Here is a 22,937-nt window from a genome sequence, read left to right on the forward strand (position 1 = left end):
TTCTCAGCAGAAACTCTGCAAGCCAGAAGGGAGTGGCAGAACATATTTAAAGTGATGAAAGGGAAAAACCTACAACCAAGGTTACACTACCCTACAAGGATCTCATTCACATTCGATGGAGAAATTAAAACCTTTACAGACAAGCAAAAGTTAAGAGAATTCAGCACCACCAAACAAGCTTTAGAACAAATGCTAAAGGAACTTCTCTAGGCAGGAAATACAAGACAAGGAAAACACCTACAAAAATAAACCCAAAACAATTAAGAAAATGGTAACAGCAACGAATAAACATATCGATAATTACATTAAATGTAAATGGATTAAATGCTCCCACCAAAAGACACAGACTGGCTGAATGGATACAAAAACAAGACCCATACATGTGCTGTCTACAAGAGACCCACTTCAGACCTAGGGACACATACAGTCTGAAAGTGACGAGATGGAAAAAGATATTCCATGCAAATGGAAATCAAAAGAAAGCTGGAGTAGCAATTCTTATTTCAGACAAAATAGACTTTAAAATAAAGACTACTACAAGAGACAAAGAAGGACACAACATAACCATCAAAGGTTACTACATTACATCAATCCAAGAAGATGTAACAATTGTAAATATTTCTGCATCCAACAGAGGAGCACCTCAATACATAAGGCAAATGCTAACAGCCATAAAAGGGGAAATCAACAGTAACACAATCATAGTAGGGGACTTTAACACCCCACTTTCACCAATGGACAGATCATCCAAAATGAAAATAAATAAGGAAACACAAGATTTAAATGATACATTAAACAAGATGGACTGAATTGTTATTTATAGGACATTCCATCCAAAAATAACAGAATACACTTTCTTCTCAAGTGCTCATGAAACAATCTCCAGGATAGACCATATCTTGGGTCACAAATGGAACCTTGGTAAATTTAAGAAAATTGAAATTGTATCAAGTATCTTTTCCGACCACAACGCTATGAGACTAGATATCAAATACAGGGGAAAAAATCTGTAAAAAATAAAAACACATGGAGGCTAAACAATACACTACTTAATAACCAAGAGATCACTGAAGACATCAAAGAGGAAATCAACAAATACCTAGAGACAAATAACAATGAAAACACAACGACCCAAAACCTGTGGGATGCAGCAAAACCAGTTCTAAGAGGGAAGTTTATAGCAATATAATCCTACCTCAAGAAACAAGAAACATCTCAAATAAACAACCTAAACTTACACTTAAAGCAATTAGAGAAAGAAGAACAAAAAACCCCCAAAGTTAACAGAAGGAAAGAAATTGTAAAGATCAGATCAGAAATAAATGAAAAAGAAATGAAGTAAACAGTAGCAAAGATCAATAAAAGTAAAAGCTGGTTCATTAAGAAGATAAACAAAATTGATAAACCATTAGCCAGACTCATCAAGAAAAAAAGGTAGAAGACTCAAATCAATAGAATTAGAAATGAAAAAGGAGAAGTAACAACTGACACTGAAAAAACAAAAAGGATCATAAGAGATTACTACAAGCTACTATATGCCAATAAAATGGACACCTGGAAGAAATGGACAAATTCTTAGAAAAGCTCAACCTTCTGAGACTGAACCTGGAAGAAATAGAAAATATGAACAGACCAACCACAAGTAATGAAATTGAAACTGTGATGAAAAATCTTCCAACAAACAAAAGCCCAGGACCAGATGGCTTCACAGGCGAATTTTGTCTAACATTTAGAGAAGAGCTAACACCTATCCTTCTCAAACTCTTCCAAAATATAGCAGAGGGAGGAACACGCCCAAACTCATTCTACGAGGCCACCATCACCCTGATACCAAAACCAGACAAAGATGTCACAAAAAAAAGAAAACTACAGTCCAGTATCACTGATGAACACAGATTCAAAAATCCTCAACAAAATACTAGCAAACAGATTCCAACAGCACATTAAAAGGATCATACACCATGATCAAGTGGGGGTTTAATCCCAGGAATGCAAGTATTCTTCAATATACACAAATCAATCAATGTGATAAACCATATTAACAAATTGAAGAAGAAAAACCATATGATCACCTCAATAGATGCACAAAAAGCTTTCGACGAAATTCAACACCCATTTATGATAAAAACCCTCCAGAAAGTAGGCATAGAAGGAACTTACCTCAACATAATAAAGGCCATATAGACAAACCCACAGCCAACATTGTTTTCAATAGTGAAAAACTGAAACCATTTCCTTTAAGATCAGGAACAAGACAAGGTTACCCACTCTCACCACTATTATTCAACATAGTTTTGGAAGTTTTAGCCACAGGAATCAGAGAAGAAAAAGAAGTAGAAGGAATCCAAATCGGAAAGAAGGAGTAAAACTGTCACTGTTTGAGGATGACATGATACTATACATAGAGAATCCTAAAGATGCTACCAGAAAACTACTAGAGCGAATCAATGAATTTGGTAGAGTAGCAGGATACAAAATGAATGCACAGAAATCTCTTGCATTCCTATACACTAATGATGGAAAATCTGAAAGAGAAATTAAGGAAACACTCCCATTTACCATGGCAACAAAAAGAATAAAATACCTAGGAATAAACCTACCTAAGAAGACAAAAGACCCGTATGCAGAAAACTATAAGACAGTGATGAAAGAAATTAAAGATGATATAAACAGATGGAGAGATATACCATGTTCTTGGATTGGAAGAATCAACATTGTGAAAATGACTATACTACCCAAAGCAATCTACTGATTCAATGTAATCCCTATCAAACTACCAATGGCATTTTTCACAGAACTAGAACAAAAAATTTCACAATTTGCATAGAAACACAAAAGACCCCGAATAGCCAAAGCAATCTTGAGAAAGAAAAACGGAGCTGGAGGAATCAGGCTCCGGAACTTCAGACTATACTACAAAGCTACAGTAATCAAGACAGTATGGTACTGGCACAAAACCAGAATTATAGATCAATGGAACAGGATAGAAAGCCCAGAGATAAACCCACACACATATGGTCACCTTATCTTTGATAAAGGAGGCAAGGGTATACAGTGGAGAAAAGACAGCCTCTTCAATAAGTGGTGCTGGGAAAACTGGACAGCTACACGTAAAAGAATGAAATTAGAACACTTCCTAACACCATACACAAAAATAAATTCAAAATGGATTAAAGACCTAAATGTAAGGCCAGAAACTATAAAATTCTTAGAGGAAAACATAGGCAGAACACTCTATGACATAAATCACAGCAAGATCCTTTTTGACCCACCTCCTAAAGAAATGGAAATAAAAACAAAAATAAACAAGTGGGACCTAATGAAACGTAAAAGCTTTTGCACAGCAAAGGAAACCATAAACAAGACAAAAAGACAACCCTCAGAATGGGAGAAAATATTTGCGAATGAAGCAACTGACAAAGGATTAATCTCCAAAATATACAAGTAGCTCATGCAGCTCAATATCAAAAAAACAAACAACCCAATCCAGAAGTGGGCAGAAGACCTAAATAGACATTTCTCCAAAGAAGATATACAGATTACCAACAAACACATGAAAAGATGCTCAACATCACTAATCATTAGAGAAATGCAATTCAAAACTACAATAAGGTATCACCTCACACCAGTCAGAATGGCCATCATCAAAAAATCTACAAACAATAAATGCTGGAGAGCGTGTGAAGAAAAGGGAACCCTCTTGCACTGTTGGTGGGAATGTAAATTGATACAGCCACTATGGAGAACAGTAGGGAGGTTCCTTATAAAACTAAAAATAGAACTACCATTTGACCCAGCAATCCCACTACTGGGCATATACCCTGAGAAAACCATAATTCAGAAAGAGTCATGTACCACAGTGTTCACTGCAGCACTATTTACAATAACCAGGACATGGAAGCAACCTAAGTGTCCATCGACAATGAATGGATAAAGAAGATGTGGCACATATATACAATGGAATATTACTCAGCCATAAAAAGAAATGAAATTTAGTTATTTGTAGTGAGGTGGATGAACCTAGAGTCTGTCATTCAGAGTGAAGTAAGTCAGAAAGAGAAAAACAAATACTGTATGCTAACGCATATATATGGAATCTAAAAAAATATGGTTCTGATGAACCTAGAGGCAGGACAGGAATAAAGATGCAGACATAGAGAATGGACCTGAGGAGACAGGGAGGGAGAAGGGTAAGCTAGGATGAAGTGAGAGAGTAACACTGACATATATACACTACCAAATGTAAAATAGATAGCTAGTGGGAAGCAGCTGCATAGCACAGGAAGATCAGCTTGGTGCTTTGCGACCACCTAGAGGGGTGGGATAAGGAGGGTGGGAGGGAAACACAAGAGGGAGCAGATATGGGGATATAAGTATGCATATAGCTGATTCACTTTGTTATAAAGCAGAAACTAACACAACATTGTAAAGCAATTATACTCCAATAAAGATGTTAAAAAAATACATTTTAAAACAAGAAATGTTGCTAAATCCATGCTTAGAGGGAAATCTATGGAAAGGCTAAAAATTAGTAAGCTAAGCATCCATTGCAAAAACTAGAAAAAGAAACAAATTAAATCCTCAAAAGAGTAGAAGTTAATAAAGTAGAAAACAAACACAGCAGGGAGGATTACCACCACCAAGAGTTGGTTCTCTGAAGAGATTAATAAAACTGATAAATCCCTGATGAAGCTATTAAGAAAAAAAGAGAGAAGGTATACATATCAATGTGACATAGGGAGATCACTTTAGATTCTACAGGCATCAAAAAATGCAAAAGGATAGCAAAAGGCTATTATGAAGACTAACTGAAAATTTAGATGAAATGGACAAATTCCTAGAAAAATACAACTAACCAAAATTGACACAAGAAATAGAAAGACTGAATAGTCCTAAACTATTTTAAAAATAAAAGGCATAAATAAAAATCTTACCACAAAGAAAACTCCAAGCCCAGATTGTTCACCAGCAAATTACACCAAACATCTAAATAAGAATTAATTCAAGTCTTACCACACTCTTCATTAAATTCCCAAATAACCCCATGGGATAGATACCCAGTATGTGAGAGAGGAAACTGACATAAAGGAATGTTAATTTGCTCAAAGTCAGAGAGCTAGTAAGAAGCAAATTCAGGCTGTCTGACTACAGAGCCTGAACTCTAAACACCTCTGCTTGTGGAGAATGTAGTTGACTGGCACCAAACATCGCATTCCGACTTCCTTTAAGATACCTTCCTATACTATAAAGCTGGAAAGCTAGAAACTACATTTCCCAGAATCCCTAGCAGAGTTTCAGATGTGCTTTTGGTCTAGCTAATCAGATGCACTAACATGAGATTTGAAAGAAGGAAAGATGGTGGTAACTACATTTCTGCAATATGTGCTGGTAAAATAGTTCTAAAGACAGTTGGCTCTTCCGCAGCAGCTTTAGCAGAGTTACCAGTGTTCACTCTCTAATTTAATGGTGAGTGAGAGGCAGCACAAGTGGCAAACCTTTGCTGGTAGAGATCGAGCAGGCAAGGTGTACTTCTGGAGTCTCTAGTTCTCGAAATAGCATCCTGATGACCAGAGATCACAGATGAAGTGATGTGATCCCACAAACAGCCTCAAATTCTTCATTTTGGCTGAGGTGGCATTTCTCTTGGAAGGCCAACTTTTGTATTGTTCTGGGACTTTGTGTTGTTCTGGGAATCATACTTTGCATGTTCCTCTAGTTCCTCCAAAGATTTTATGAGCACTTAATTCCCTTTATTAAGCCCCTTTCTACTTAAAATAGCTAGAGTTGTTTATCTTATCTGAAAAGGAACCCTGACTCCAATGATGCCATAATTCTTATATGTAGAAGGGCAAGCTGAGATCAGAACCAAGCAAGAAAACATAATATGAATAATATACCTTGAGGGAAAAATATATTTAAAATTTTTATACTATATAGAAGGTTTATAAGCTTGACTTTTTTTAATGGAGGATCAGAAAAGGTTGCCTCTCTTTCACTTAATTGAAAGTTTCCTTTAAAAATGAAAGGATGAATTGTTTTAAAAGTTTTTACAAAAATAGGGTCTCTTCATTATCTATCAACTATGGTCATCAGGAAGGAAAACAAACCACTCTACAAAGCTTAGTCTCAAGAAAAAAACAAAGTAATTAAATTTTAAAATGTAAAATGTAGATATTATATATTGTTTTGGATCTTGTCCAATTAACTTCCAAAAAACAAATGCCTTTTTATACTAATTAAATTACTGTGATGTCAAGGTAATGGTATCATAAATCACTAAGGTAAAAAATTATTTAAATCAATACATGTATAATATTAAAAGGGGCTTTTATAGTTTAGTAAATCCCATGATCTACAATATGACAACAAGGTAATACTCAATGAAAGTAACAGGCAATATACTTAGAATAAATAAAAGCAAACATTTATTTATGTAATCTATACAGTACTCACTAAAGGTTAACTATAATGGAGATCAAGTCAAATTACTTTTGATTTGGTTATTTTAAGGCCATCAAAAATATCTGCAGGGTTTCCCTGGTGGCGCAGTGGTTGAGAGCTTGCTTGCCAATGCAGGGGACGTGGGTTGATCCTTCCTGGTCCGGGAAGATCCCACATGCTACAGAGCAGCTGGGCCCATGCACCACAGCTGCTGAGCCTGCGCTCTGGAGCCCACGAGCCGTAACTACTGAGACCACATGCTGTAACTACTGAAGCCCGTGCGCCTAGAGCCTGTGCTCTGCAACAAGAGAAGCCACTGCAATGAAAAGCCCGTGCACCACAACGAAGAGTAGCCCCTGCTCCCCACAACTAAAGAAAGCCTGCGAGCAGCAACGAAGACCCAGTGGAGCCAAAGATAAATAAATAAAATAAATAAATTTATATAAAAAAAAATCTGCAGGTTTGTGACTTGAGAGGATACTCAAATCTCCCATCAAGGTATAAACTTATCACCTACCACTTTTATTTTTTTAATTAATTAATATATTTATTTATTTATTTATTTATTTGGCTGCATCAGGTCTTAGTTGCATGAGGGATCTTTCATAGTGGCACACAGGCTTCTCTACTTGCGACACTCTGGCTTCTTTCTAGTTGTGGCACGACGGCTCCAGAGCATGCGGGCTCAGTAGTTGTGGCACGCAGGCTTAGCTGCCCCGTGGCATGTGCGATCTTAGTTCCCTGACCAGGGATCGAACCTGCGTCCCCTGCATTGGAAGGCAGATTCTTAACCACTGGACCACCAGGGAAGTCCCACCTACCACTTTTAGAATATCTCCTTCCAATCTGCTATATAATTATATAGTATTCAAATGGATTTATCAGGCATGAAGCAAAATACTCAAAGTTCAGAGAAAAAAGGTTTATAAACCTTATAAATAAAGTTTGGGGTCTCAGCTAGAACTGTGAAGTAAAATGAGTACCTAAAGAGAGCAGCTTCCTAAAATGGCAAAACATTAGAGGTGACAGAGGGATACAGACTCTCTTTTCCACAAGGAATTTAGAAGGAACAAGAAGGCAATGAAAATCAGGTAGACAAAGTGAAAATATTAGGTTGTTTGAAAGCTCCAGAAAAAAGAGAGGAATGGAAGAAAGTGTTCTTAACAACAACACCAAAAAAGGTGATGGATGTGTTAACTCATTGGGGATGGGGGTGGAGAATCCTTTCAAAATGCAGACATATATCAAATCATCACACTGAACACTTTAAATAGTTTACAATTTTATTTGTCAATTATACCGCAATAAAGCTGAAAATTTTTTAAACAGTATATTTTTTAATCTTAGAAAAATTCATATAAAAGCATCATTTTTAGGACTCAAAACTGCTTTTAAGATTGAAAATAAATCATAGGGACTTCCCTGGAGTTCCAGTGGCTAATACTCCATGCTCCCAATGCAGGGGGCCCAGGTTCAATCCCTGGTCAGAGAACTAGATCCCACATGCTGCAACTAAGAGTTCACGTGCGGCAACTAAAGATCCGCGTGCTGCAACTAAAAAGATCCCATGTGCCGCAATGAAGATCCTGTAGCAGCAAGGAAGATCCCACATGCCGCAACTAAGACCTGGTGCAGCCAAATAAATAAATAAATATTTTTTAAAAAAGAAAATAAATCATAGATTTCTGCTCTTAATTTAAATAATAAAAATGAGCCAAATAAAATTATTCAGCATTATTTTAGAAATGGCGGTTAAAGTATTTAACCTCTAGAAAACTGTTATATTTACTCTTAGGAAGACTACTGATTAATACAGTCTAATAACTTTCACAGCTCTGTGAGTCTAAAAAGACAAATGGACAACCCTGCAGCCTGTGGAACAAAAACCACAGTCACAGAAAGATAGACAAGATAAAAAGGCAGAGGGCTATGTACCAGATGAAGGAACAAGATAAAACTCCAGAAAAACAGCTAAATGAAGTGGAGATAGGCAACCTTCCAGAAAAAGAATTCAGAATAATGATAGTGAAGATGATCCAGGGCCTCGGAAAAAGAATGCAGGCAAAGATCGAAAACATGAAAGAAATGTTTAACAAAGACCTAGAAGAATTAAAGAACAAACAAACAGAGATGAACAATACAATAACTGAAACAAAAACTACACTAGAAGGAATCAATAGCAGAATAACTGAGGCAGAAGAACGGGTAAGTGACCTGGAAGACAGAATGGTGGAATTCACTGCTGTGGAACAGAATAAAGAAAAGAATGAAAAGAAATGAAGACAGCCTAAGAGACCTCTGGGACAACATTAAACGCAACAACATTCACATTATAGAGGTCCCAGAAGGAGAAGAGAGAGAGAAAGGGCCAGAGAAAATATTTGAAGAGATTATAGTTGAAAACTTCCCTAACGTGGGAAAGGAAATACCACCCAAGTCCAGGAAGAACAGAGACTCCCATACAGGATAAAACCCAAGGAGAAACATGCCGAGACACACAGTAATCAAATTGGCAAAATTAAAGACAAAGAAAAATTATTGAAAGCAGCAAGGGAAAAACAACAAATAACATACAAGGGAACTCCCATAAGGTTAACAGCTGATTTCTCAGCAGAAACTCTACAAGCCAGAAGGGAGTGGCAAGACATATACAAAGTGATGAAAGGGAAGAACCTACAACCAAGATTACTCTACCCGGCAAGGATCTCATTCAGATTCAATGGAGAAATCAAAAGCTTTACAGACAAGCAAAAGCTAAGAGAATTCAGCACCACCAAACCAGCTCTACAAAAAATGCTAAAGGAACTTCTCTAAGTGGGAAACACAAGAGAAGAAAAGGACCTACAAAACAAACCGAAAACAATTAAGAAAATGGTCATAGGAACATACATATCGATAATCACCTTAAACATGAATGGATTAAATGCTCCAACCAAAAGACACAGGCTTGCTGAATAGATACAAAAACAAGACCCACATATATGCTGTCTATAAGAGACCCACTTCAGACCTAGGGACACATACAGACTGAAAGTGAGGGGATGGAAAAAGATATTCCATGCAAATGGAAATCAAAAGAAAGCTGGAGTAGCAATACTCATATCAGATAAAATAGACTTTAAAATAAAGAATGTTACAAGAGACAAGGAAGGACACTACATAATGATCAAAGGATCAATCCAAGAAGAAGATATACCAATTATATTTGCACCCAACATAGGAGCACCTCAATACATAAGGCAACTGCTAACAGCTCTAAAAGAAATCAACAGTAACACAATAATAGTGGGGGACTTTAACACCTCACTTACACCAATGGTCAGATCATCCAAAATGAAAATAAATAACGAAAGAGAAGCTTTAAATGACACAATAGAACAAATAAATTTAACTGATATTTATAGGACATTCCATCCAAAAACAGCAGATTACACTTTCTTCTCAAGGGCGCACAGAACATTCTCCAGGATAGAGCACATCCTGGGTCACAAATCAAGCCTCAGTAAATTTAAGAAAATTGAAATCATATCAAGCATCTTTTCTGACAACAATGCTATGAGATTAGAAATGAATTACAAGGAAAAAACCGTAAAAAACACAAACACATGGAGGCTAAACAATACGTTACTAAATAACCAAGAGATCACTGAAGATATCAAAGAGGAAATCAAAAAATACCTAGAGACAAATGACAATGAAAACACGACAATCCAAAACCTATGGGATGCAGCAAAAGCAGTTCTAAGAGGGAAGTTTACAGCAATACAATCCTACCTCAAGAAATAACAAACATCTCAAATAAACAATCTAACCTTACACCTAAAGGAACTACAGAAAGAAGAACAAACAAAACCCAAAGTTAGCAGAAGGAAAGAAATCATAAAGATCAGAGCAGAAATAAATGAAATACAAACAAAGAAAGCAATAGCAAAGATCAATAAAACTAAAAGCTGGTTCTTTGAGAAGATAAACAAAATTCATAAAGCATTAGCCAGACTCATCAAGAAAAAGAGGGAGAGGACTCAAATCAACAAAATTAGAAATGAAAAAGGAGAAGTTACAACAGACACCGCAGAAATACAAAGCATCCTAAGAGACTATTACAAGCAACTCTATGCCAATAAAATGGACAACCTGGAAAAAATGGACAAATTCTTACAAACGTATAACCTTCCAAGACTGAACCAGGAAGAAATAGAAAATATGAACAGATCAATCACAAGTAATGAAATTGAAACTGTGATTAAAAATCTTCCAACATACAAAAGTCCAGGACCAGAGGGCTTCACAGGTGAATTCTATCAAACATTTAGAGAAGAGCTAACACTCATCCTTCTCAAACTCCTCCAAAAAATTACAGAGGAAGGAACACTCCCAAACTCATTCTACGAGGCCACAATCACCCTGATACCAAAACCAGACAAAGATACTACAAAAACAGAAAATTACAGACCAATATCACTGATGAATATAGATGCAAAAATCCTCAACAAAATACTAGCAAACAGAATCCAACAACATATTAAAAGGATCATACACCATGATAAAGTGGGATTTAACCCAGGGATGCAAGGATTCTTCAATATACACAAATCAATCAATGTGATACACCACATTAACAAACTGAAGAAGAAAAACCATATGATCATCTCAATAGATGCAGAAAAAGCTTTTAACAAAATTCAACACTCATTTATGATAAAAACTCTCCAGAAAGTGGGCATAGAGGGAAACTGCCTCAACATAATAAAGGCCATATATGACAAACCCACAGCAAACATCATTCTCAATGGTGAAAAACTGCAAGCATTTCCTCCAAGATCAGGAACAAGACAAGGATGTCCACTCTCACCACTATTATTCAACATAGTTTTGGAAGTCCAACCCACGGCAATCAGAGAAGAAAAAGAAATAAAAGGAATGCAAATTGGAAAAGAAGTAAAACTGTCACCGTTTGCAGATGACATGATACTATACATAGAGAATCCTAAAGATGCCACCAGAAAACTACTAGAGCTAATCAATGAATTTGGTAAAGCTGCAGGATACAAAATTAATGCACAGAAATCTCTTGCATTCCTATACACTAATGATGAAAAATCTGAAAGAGAAATTATGGAAACACTCCCATTTACCATTGCAACAAAAAGAATAAAATACCTAGGAATAAACCTACCTAGGGAGACAAAAGACCTGTATGCAGAAAACTATAAGACACTGATGAAAGAAATTAAACATGATACCAACAGATGGAGAGATATACCATGGTCTTGGTTGGAAGAATCAATATTGTGAAAATGACTATACTACCCATAGCAATCTACAGAGTCAATGCAATCCCTATCAAATTACCAACAGCATTTTTTACGGAACTGGAACAAAAAATCTTAAAATTTGTATGGAGACAAAAAGACCCCGAATAGCCAAAGCAGTCTTGAGGGAAAAAAACGGAGCTGGAGGAATCAGACTCCCTGACTGCAAACTATACTACAAAGCTACAGTAATCAAGACAACATGGTACTGGCACAAAAACAGAAACATAGCTGAATGGAACAAGACTGAAAGCCCAGAGATAAACCCACGCACCTATGGTCAACTAATCTATGACAAAGCAGGCAAGGATATACAATGGAGAAAAGACAGTCTCTTCAATAAGTGGTGCTGGGGAAACTGCACAGGTACAGGTAAAAGAATGAAATTGGAAAACTCCCTAACACCATACACAAAAATAAACTCAAAAAGAATTAGAGACCTAAATGTAAGACCAGACACTATAAAACTCTTAGAGGAAAACATAGGAAGAACACTCTTTGACATAAATCACAGCAAGATATTTTTTGATCCACCTCCTAGAGTAATGGAAATAAAAACAAAAATAAACAAATGGGACCTAGTGAAACTTCAAAGCTTTCGCACAGCAAAGGAAACCATAAACAAGACGAAAAGACAACCCTCAGAATGGGAGAAAATATTTGCAAACGAATCAATGGACAAAGGATTAATCTCCAAAATATATAAACAGCTCATGCAGCTCAATATTAAAAAAACAAACAACCCAATCCAAAAATGGGCAGAGGACCTAAATAGACATTTCTCCAAAGAAGACATACAGATGGCCAAGAAGCACATGAAAAGATGCTCAACATCACTAATTATTAGAGAAATGCAAATCATAACTACAATGAGGTATCACCTCACACTGGTTAGAATGGGTATCACCAGAAAATCTACAAACAACAAATGCTGGAGAGGCTGTGGAGAAAAGGGAACCCTCTTGCACTGTTGGTGCGAATGTAAATTGATACAGCCACTGTGGAGAACAGTATGGAGGTTCCTTAAAAAACTAAAAATAGAATTACCATATGACCCAGCAATCCCACTACTGGGCATATACCCAGAGAAAACCATAATTCAAAAAGACGCATGCACCCCAATGTTCACTGAAGCAGTATTTACAATAGCCGGGTCATGGAAGCAACCTAAATGCCCATCGACAGATGGGCGAATGGATAAAGAAGATGTGGTACATATATACAATGGAATATTACTCAGCCATAAGAAGGAACGGAACTGGGTCACTTGCTGAGACGTGGATGGATCTAGAGACTGTCATACAGAGTGAAGTAAGTCAGAAAGAGAAAAACAAATATCCTATATTAACGCATATATGTGGAACCTAGAAAAACGGTACAGATGAGCCGGTTCGCAGAGCAGAAATTGAGACACAGATGTAGAGAACAAACGTATGGACACCAAGGGGGGAAAGCGGCGGGGGGGCGGGTGGTGGTGGTGGAATGAATTGGGTGATTGGGATTGACATGTATACACTGATGTGTATAAAATTGATGACTAATAAGAGCCTGCTGTATAAAAAAAAAAGTGCCTTCTTGATAAAATGTTTAAAATGTCAATACTATGTTAGTTTTTCTCTCTTTTACATTTACAAATATAAATATATGTTCACCTTTAAAAAAAAAAGAAAATGGACAAAAGACATGAAGAGACATTTCATTGAAGTGATATACAGATGGCAAATAAGCATGAAAAGATGTTTATCTGCCGCAATTGTTAAAATATGTAAATTTCCAAACCCCACTCAAAACTCACTGCTCTAGAAAGTTTATGCTTTTAAAATTTTTTAAATTGTGGAAAATATTGGGTTGGCCAAAGAGTTCCTTTGGGGTTTTTTTGTAACATCTTATGGAAAAACTTGAACGAACATTTTGACCAACCCAATACACAAAACATAAAATTCAAAAAAAAAAGAGAAATGCTTTCCCATCTAGAGCCTTCTAAACATTTTAGTTTCTTTACTGCACAGTTAAAAGTTCATTTCATTCAAAATAATTATTGGTGGAATATTTTTAGACTGATAAGCTACATACTTCTAATTCAAGAAAACATTCACATTCACCTTTTTAACCTAAAACACAATCCTAAATATTTTTAAGGAATGCAATGAAACCAATTATTAATCTTAATAAATCAGAGACATAAAAAAGAAAATCTCCTCCAATCACTGACGTATATGTCAACAAGGTTTGAACAGCGGGGGTCAGGGATGAGCATTACATGTAGATGCTTAAGGTTAAAGTGTGTTCTGCAGAGTACACAAAAATCCATGCCATCTGTGACTATAGCAATATAAAGGTCTATAATCAATTGAAATGTCAGTTTAACTTCAACAATGTGAAAAAACCCTTATAAATGCAATGAGGTATAACATGTTGGCAGCAAATAATTCTCTATGCAAAAAAAAAAAAGGAGTGAAAGAGCACGAATGACCTTGCTCAGCCCCTGCTGCAGAAAGTGATCCAAGTGATGCCAGTAGAAACCAATGAAGAGTCCATCCCTTAATTCTTCACTTATGTAGGGATCTAAACCACAATCCTCAGCGCAAGATCTACAAGCACATCACACAACCATTCTTAAGACATGATCTCTTGGTGTCTGTTTGTCATTTTCTACAGTGGAATCAGAAGGCCTAAAAAGAGCACAAAATACAGGACATCTCTAGTAACTGACTCTCTGGATTAACAGACACTCTCCATTCCCTCTATTAAATATTCAGACTGGGCCATGTGAACTGAACAGTGCCAGTGCACTATTCCTGCCCTTCCCTGTTGAGTTGCTTGCCAAGTTAACTGTCCTTCTTCACAAGCTTTTTTATACCACCTGTTGGTATTGTCATGAATTAAATATTACAAAAACTAATGAAATAATAATTATTAGGAAGAAGGTCTTAAAGAAATCTAGTCCCACTCTCTCATTTACAGATGAGAAAACTGAGGTCCAAAGAGGGTGCTCACCATCATACAGTTAAGGGTAGATCTGGGACTAAAGTCAATTGTATGAAATTCTATTCCAGAAATCATGCTGTCTCTTTCTGCACTGACAGTCTCAAACATATGTCATCCTGCTTTAATTTAAATTGTACTGTGAGGGAATTCCCTGGCGGTCCAGTGGTTAAGACTCTGCGCTTCCAATGCAGGGGGCACAGGTTCGATCCCTGGTTGGGGAACTAAGATCCCACACGTCGCGAGGCACAGCCAAAAAATTTTAAAAATAAATTTTTTTTTAATTAAAAAAATAAAAATAAATTGTACTGTGAAATATTCCATTAATCGGATTCTTCAACCAAGTATTCAGACCTCTAGGCCCCATTATTCATTCTGCAGGTGGTTGTGAGATGTGTGTAAGCATGTAATGGTCATTTGCTACTTTTTCATCTGCTCTACATCCCTTCCCCTTGGGAAATGCCCCTCCCTCTCTCTATGCAATAATGGTAGGGTTGTTATTTTCCCTGCCACAGGGTGGGCTCATGACCCAGGCCAAAGTGCACTAGTCTCCTAGACACAGCAGTTGGTGCAAACTTCGCCTCTTAGAGTTCTTTGGAGGAGATGATTTGGGTGTTGGGGAAAAGGGTTATTTCTTCTGGATCACTAGCTGGGTGGATGATGAAGTTGCCAACAGCAATCTTTGCCATCAGGTAATGAGACACAACAAAGAGAAAAATATTACAGAATATCCACAGCCTCTATTGATATTGATCCATAGACTTTCAGACCTCATGTGATTAAAGTGGGCACTAGACTCAAAAGTCAGCAATTTACCATGTTGAGGCAGGAGACAGATGGGCCCCAGGGTGAGCAGCCGGAGTTCATCCCCTGTGGACAGATACTCCAAAATAGCAGGAGGGAGAAGAGCTAAGCCCTGCCCAGATAAGAGATAAAAGACCACATATTCCTCATTCTTGAAGTCAAGGAGACCTTCTCCACTACACATGCACAGAAAGGCTCCCTGAAGGTCAAAAAGGGAGGGGGTGCTACCCCATAGTACGTGATGCCATCCTACCCATACGCCTCTTCGCTGGAATCCATCTTGGCTAAGAGGTGCACGCACACACACATGGGAGGACCCTGAGATATACTGATATGGACTCAGAACCAGGCAAAGCAAGATGATTGGCCAAAGGAAACCCAGAAGAAATGCCCCATAAAAGTGATTCAAACTACCACGAGGACACAACTCTCTCTCTGAGCTCGCCCATGTGTCTATCCACAGGTACTCTTCTCCTCCTAATAAACACTTGTTTCACTACTTTCCGTCTCTATGTGGAAATTCACTTCTACAACAGCTGATGGGCCAGGACCTTGTCACTGGCCACTGGTCCCTTGTGGTCTAGTGGCTAAGATTCAGCACTCTCACTGCCACGGCCCAACCTCAATCTCTGGCCATGAACCAAAATCCTGCTTCAAGCCACTGCAGGCTGAGGCCACCCAGGAGCGATGTGACCTAGTATCAAATGATGAACTAGGTCAACCAGGTTTTCTCTCAAAAATGTTAATTATAAAACATAGAAAATATTGAACAGTCAAGGTGAAGGGCCATGAGATAGCACTGGAGCCCTACTGGAAAGACAGAATTGTGAGGGAGAAAACAAGGAGACATAGCAGATGTCATGAAGATGTCACATAAGAGAGAGAAAAAGAATTGCGTATCTCTAGCATTGTTTAGATTCCTCAGTTTTCCAGTTGGATGCTAACAAGATGCAAATGGTCCATTCATTTAAAACATATTTACTAAGAGTCTGCAAATGTTTAAAATACATGGAAGATTCGATTATTATAGAAAAATATTCACTTTCTCCCCTGCTCCCTCAAAGAAAAAAACATACTTCTCTGCCCCCTAACTTTAGGCTTGGCTAAGTATCTTACTTTGGCCAACAGGATATTAGTAGGTGCTTAAAATGTGTTTCAGTGGTTGCTTTTGCTCTCTTATACCTGTCGTCACCATGAGAACATGTCAGCCCAGATTTAGAGGCATGTGGACCAAGCATGCAGCATAGAGCCACTCAGCTGATCACAGCCTATGTCAGTCAACTCCCAGGTGGCCCACAAACAGAATAAATGCTCACTGTTGAATGCAGTTGTGATGGTGTAGTTATTTGTTACTTACTGATACAATACGCTGAGGATGAGATGCTGTGGGCCACTTAAAGACTGTCCTTACCCAGGCTTTCCACAACATGTAACAGTATCTACTAAAAATCAACTAGCCAGAGCCTGTGCAGAAGATGGAGATTAATAAAATATCACCTTTTCCCAGGAAGAATTCCTATTCTAGTGAGAAACTTGGACTCTGATCAAATGATCATAAAATAACGGGATATGAGGTTCACCCATATAGTGAGCTAAAGGTCTAACTCAGCCAGAGGAGTCAGCAGAGCCTTCACGTAAGAGGAGATTGAAAGAGAGGTCTGAAGGATGAACAGTCATTCATCACGTTGAGAAGTAGAAAGACTCTAAGCAGAGGGCACATGCATACCAAAACATTAAACTTCAAAGCATGTGAGGAGTTCAAATGGCAGCCATAGCTGAAACTTATCCTTATTCTAATGTAGACAGCAATTCAGAATGAATATAAGTGATGGTCAACTAGAATTTTTACTAGGAATCACTGAAGTCGTCACGATAAGATTTGATTGATCATTTTAAGGCCCTAATTTACTATTCTGATACTTTAAATTTAGCTGATGTTTAGTTCACTATAGAAATTTCCTATAGATAATGATCTACGAGGACTTGCATTTTATTATCCTCTAATACCATTTGTAACATTAATTGCAAAACCAGATCATTAATGCTCTGCAAAGGCTTTCAATGCATCAGCAAACAAATGATCTTTGAGTTGTGTCATGACAGCACTGGAAGGCCACTGTATGAAAAGGTGACTCAAGACAATTGCAAACAAAGTAACCCCCACAATACAAAAAGCACAATCTCAAGTAACCTGGCAATAGCTGAGAAACTCTTCTCGAAATATAAGTCAGAAATGGAAAATGTCCTGTTGAATAAAGTGTTCAGCAGGAAACCCCAGGCAGAAGCATAACACTGGGGTGTAAACAATAAACAGATTTCACTTCACGCAGTTTGGAAAGAGCGTCAGTGTCGTCAAATCAGAAAATCTTCAAACCTGCACACGACTGAAGTTACCAGCAACAGCAGCAACTTTGAAGTGCTAAAAGATAACCGCCAGTAAACAAATCAACATACTTAGACACCGAGAATCTCTCTGATCGCTTCAAACCGTAAGATAAACATGTAACTTTCGCGTGAAAGCGAAGCGGGAGGCCGCGGGGGCAGCTCTTGCAACTCCCTTCGCTCTCCGCTCCACGGAAGAAACCGAAGCAACACGTGCAACGTCACTGTCCCAACACAGTCAACCACGCTGATCCCCAAGAGAGGGGCCAGATTTGGAGCTAGAACCAGGCTAGGAGTTAAGAAGCAAGGGGAAGTAGTTGTATTATAAATCAATGTATTTCATGCCTCCTCCTACTCCTTTAAAACTTAAATATACTGAAATCAGTTTAAGCTGTGATTCCTATTACTTGAAACCAAAGATTTCTGATAGAGGGATTTAGCTAGTAGTTCAGTATATCTACAAATACTATGGAATCCTTAAAATATCATAGCTGAGATGTAAGACATAAATTCTTCAAGTTGACTATCTGAGAAGAATAATTTCCTTATTTAAGAAATATAATAGTTTGAGGATTAAGAATAATTAATTTTTACAACTAGTACAAAGATACCAAATTGACTGTCTTAGTGATGCTATTATTATAACATTATTGTAATACTATTACTAATAACTAGACTTAAGTATATGAGATAATAATAAAAAATAAATGTTTAACACACCATTGTAAAGCAATTATACTCCAATAAAGATGTTTAAAAAAAGTTAAAAAAAAAAAAAAGAAGCAAGGGGAAGAAACCAGGGGAAGAAAGTAAAACAGAAGCAGGAAAGAAGAACAGTATGGACTGGGGAGCGGCGGTCCCACCGACCCTACTGGCGAGCAAGGAGGAAAGTCCCTCAGATGCAGACTAATGTCTAGAAAGGGATCTTCTCCTTCGATCTGAGTTTCCCAGGACTCAGCCTCGGCTGCCCCCTCCCTGCCCAATGCCACCTGATACCTCCTTTTGGCGCGACCCTTAGGTGAACCAAGGGGGCGCTTCTCAGGAGGCTCCCGGCAAAACTGTGAGGGAACTCCCCGAGCTGCCAAGGGGAGAGTAGCTGCCTGTCGCTTGCGAGGGGAGTGGCCAAAGGCAAAGGTGAGTCGAGAGGGCTCTACCTTACCTGCCGCAGGAGCTTCCACCGGGCAGCACCCAAGGGCGCCGAGACTGCGGGTCCCTGAGCGGCGCCGCTGCTTGTCCGGCCCTCGCCCGCTGAGCGCTCAGCCTGGCCGGCCCCGGCGTCCGCGACTCGAGACTCCATCCGGCTGGAGCTGGCTATACCCGAGATACCGCCGCCACAGCTCCCCCCTGCCAGGACCTGCCTACTTCTTCCCTGTCAGGATCTGTGACGCCAGGCCTCACTCCCACTGCCCTAGCGCGCGCTCTCCCCGAATTCCGCATTTCCGGTAGTCGCGTCTCCTTAGCAACCAGGGCAGCGCGGCTCTCGCCACTGCACCATTTTGCTGGTGGCCATCTTGAGTGAGGGCAGACCAGAGGGTGACGGAACTGTGGCAGACCTAGTGCGACACCGCCCCCTTTGGTTCCCTTCTCTCCTGTTTCATCTCGAGCTCTGAAGACTAGCAAAGAACCAAAAGGCTTATATCTTTGAGCGTTAATGAACCCAGGAGGAATTAAAAAAACCATTCCTGACCACAATAAAGATGGCGGAATCCACTTAGTGCTCGTGCCAGACGGAGGTTACGTAGACGGCGTGCTGCAAACCAGCTCCGGGCGGCTCTGGGTAGGCTGTCGTTCTGCTAGCTGCAGAACGCACACTTCGGCTGACTGCGCCTGAGGTGGTAGCTGCGCTCCTTCCTGAGAGCTTCGGGTTCTCCGGCCTGCCTTCACTCGTTTCGGTGTCTAGAGCCAGACTGACTTTCAATTTGCGTACGTATGGGGGGCGTAGGCTGGGAGTCTCTTCCCTTCACCCCGTCCTCACCCCCACCCAACCATCCCTCAGTCCCTTGGTCCTAGCTTTTTGACCGATGTCCCTTCACTGCGTGGCACATGGTACCGCTACCTCTCACGCTCGGATGCACAGGGAAAACGAATAGGTTCTCCCAGGAACACCCATTCGTCTACCCTACCCCTATCCCTAGCCTTGCCTACTGTCTTCTCCCTGTGGGTGAAAGATGGATGGATGGAGGCTGCGGGCACGGATGTAGTGATTTAGGGTCTTTATTTTCTCTTATTTTACTTTGTTTGTTTTTGCTGGTGTCATCTGCACATCCCCTATCCCCACTCCCCCGTTATTTTGCTGCGACATAGAAAGAGGTTAAGAGGGGCAGGGGCGTCGTAGCGGATCCGAGGTGTGGTAAAGCTGACGCAGTATTGTATAATACCTTTGATACCGAGGAGCAATTTGTGGAAGACTTCCATGATGACATTCAACAGTGTGCAACATACCTAGATTTTTCCTGCCCTAAAAATAGTAGCCACCGTCTATTGAGTGGTTACTGCGTGCCAGGCACTTCATTAAGATTTTAACATAAATTGTCTCACTGTTAGAACAGCTACTTCATAGAGTAAGTGGGGTCATTATCTCTGTTTTGCAGATGATGAAACTAAGCACAGGTGGTAAGTGCAGGAATGAAGACCTGAACCCAGGTTTCTCTGACTTAACTACTAACTAGCCTTACTTACCTTGATAGGTTAATAAGCACCAGCTTCCCAACAGAAAACAGATGGCGTCACATTTCATGTGTGCGTCCTGAAGTGCTTTTTGTTTTTTTCAACTAAAGAGCTAAACAGCTTTTTGACATTAAAGTCCAGTTGTTGTTATGTCCAGACAGACTTACTGCTCTACTACTTACTGTTCAGGTGACCTGGGGTAGTTGCTTAAACCTTCCTGAGCCACAGTTTGCTCACCTGTAAGGTCAACATCATAATAGCTACTCTATCAGGTCCCTAAGAAGTTTAAATTAGATGAAGTATTTAAAAGCATGTGGCACGAAGCAAACACTCAATAAATACTAATCCCTTCTCCTCTACCTTTATTAAGTAATTGGACTTTTCCAGTTTATCCTCCACATACAAACCAAAGATAAGTTCTGAATTATGTGAAATCAAAGCCGTTTTGCCTTTAAAAGCCCTCAGAGTTCCTGAGATGCCTCCATTAAGTCTGTGTATTTATTTGCAAATTTTTATTTTGTTTTTTTGTTTTCTGTTTGTTTTAGTTTGCCCATGTGTGTACCAGAATCAGTGCTGCATAGTCTGAGCCTGACAGGATTGACTTTACAAATGAGATATTTATGTCACATCTGCCAAGAAGTGTGATTTGAATTAAACTTTAACTTTTACAAGTTTTCAGATACTTTGAGTTATCAGCTGTCTGCGGTTATTTGTAACCGGAGGGGTACACGGCCCCAAAGGGGAGGGATAAGAACTGCAGATCTTAGATGCTCTGAGAACCCACTACTATATAATTCCTATGAAAATCATTCATGTGCTGGCAGCCCCAAAGGGAGCATAAACCAGGGACTTTGATATCATGCAGCAGAAGAGCAAATTATTTCTCCAGGCTTTGAAGTATAGTATTCCTCACCTTTGGAAATGCATGCAGAAACAGCACGTGAATCACTGTAACTTCGCTGATCATTATTACAATAGAATAAAATTGAAAAAATATCACCTAACCAAGTGTCTGCAGAATAAACCCAGGATATCAGAGTTAGCAAGAAACATCCCGAGTCGGAACTTCTCATGTAAGGTATGGACTGTTTAAGTTAACCTATGTGTAGGCCTTTAAGATTAATTTTAGTTTAAAAATAAAGAATGGGTTGGATATCAGTTACTCATTTTCTCAGTAATTCTGGTTTGATTTTTTAAATATTCAGGCTTAATTGTCTGTAGTCATATATAAGTATAAAAGAATATATACATATATATTTATAGAGCTCTAATGTAATATATAAAAATGTAAATTTATAAAAAATGATTCACCTTAAGAACTCCTTATTGTGCCTACCAGTGCAATTCAAAGTATAATTTGGCTTTCTAAAATTCCTAGACTAATATAATAGCTCTTAATAAAAATCTAATAATATGCTGATTGTTTTATGAATCCCAAATTAGGAAACTTCAGTAAAGACCATGTAATTGTGTTACTTCTCTGTAAAAAAAAAAAAAAAAAAAAAAATGAAAAAACGATTTGCATTTTATACCACTTGTGTCCTTCAGGAAGATGCTTTCAGACCATTGTACTCTGGCCAGACCCCAAGCCGTGGGCATGGCCTCAACCTTGAGGACCTGTTGCCCTTGTATGTAGAATGACCACATATCCTGGGTTGCCTCCGACAGTCTCAGTCTACACATATTTTCCCTATGTTATTATTAATAGTGTCCCCTTTCCTCTCAGAAGTGTCTTGGTTAGGATAGTAAATTATATGTGCATCCTAATTATTTGAGATTAAGCTATTTATGCTGCTCTTTGACACCCCTCCCCTACCTCATACTTGCTATGTTCCTTAGGTTCCTTAAGTTGTGTTTAGGGGTGATATTCTTGCAATATTTAACGTATTTTGTTATGTTAATATCTTAATTTCTGGTTTTAAGTGTTTTGTTACATACTAATATTTTTAGTCTGTTTTGGCTTATTTTTTATTGTAGTAAAATATATGTAACAAAATTTTCCACTTTAACCATTTTTAAGTGTATAATTCAGTGGCATTAATTACATCACAGTGTTGTACAGCTGTTACCACTATTTGCAAAACCCTGTCCTCACCTGAAAAAAGTACACCCATTAAGCAAGAACTCTCCACTGCTGCTTTCCTGAGCCCCTGGAAACCTTTAATCTACTTTCTGTCTCTATGAATTTCCCTATTCTAGATAATTCACACAAGTGGAATTATATAATATTTATCCTTTTGTGTTTGGCTTATTTCACTTAGCATAATGTTTTCAAGGTTCATTCATATTGTAGCATATCTGGGAAATTTGTTCCTTTTAGTGGCTGAATAATATTCCATTATATGT

At 38.5% G+C, this 22,937-nt stretch overlaps 2 protein-coding genes across 14 annotated transcripts in view; one reads left to right on the plus strand and one right to left on the minus strand.

Annotated features, from left to right (window-relative positions):
• The window catches only part of CAMKMT (calmodulin-lysine N-methyltransferase), a 410,166-nt gene extending 390,800 nt beyond the window's left edge, over positions 1 to 19,366 (minus strand). For all 4 annotated transcript variants that reach the window (XR_014254294.1, XM_082427852.1, XM_082427850.1 and 1 more), the window contains exon 1: positions 19,084 to 19,366. Coding sequence is in view for 3 of the 4 variants with exons in the window: in XM_082427852.1 (XP_082283978.1) it covers positions 19,084 to 19,221 (138 nt within the window). In the remaining variant the exon portion in view is untranslated. The remainder of the gene's footprint in view (positions 1 to 19,083) is intronic.
• Positions 19,367 to 19,696: 330 nt separating this feature from the next.
• Positions 19,697 to 22,937, plus strand: part of PREPL (prolyl endopeptidase like) — a 62,888-nt gene continuing 59,647 nt past the window's right edge. For 2 of the 10 annotated variants that reach the window (XM_082427734.1, XM_082427736.1), the window contains exons 1-2: positions 19,712 to 19,847; positions 21,523 to 21,669. Coding sequence is in view for 4 of the 10 variants with exons in the window: in XM_082427728.1 (XP_082283854.1) it covers positions 21,451 to 21,669 (219 nt within the window). In the remaining 6 variants the exon portion in view is untranslated. Of the gene's footprint in view, positions 19,848 to 21,136; positions 21,670 to 22,937 lie in introns of all 10 variants that reach the window. The other 8 variants (XM_082427735.1, XM_082427729.1, XM_082427728.1 and 5 more) reach the window with 7 other exon arrangements.

This window comes from Balaenoptera physalus, assembly GCF_965194825.1.
Source record: "Balaenoptera physalus genome assembly, chromosome: 15".
NCBI lineage: Eukaryota > Metazoa > Chordata > Mammalia > Artiodactyla > Balaenopteridae > Balaenoptera > Balaenoptera physalus.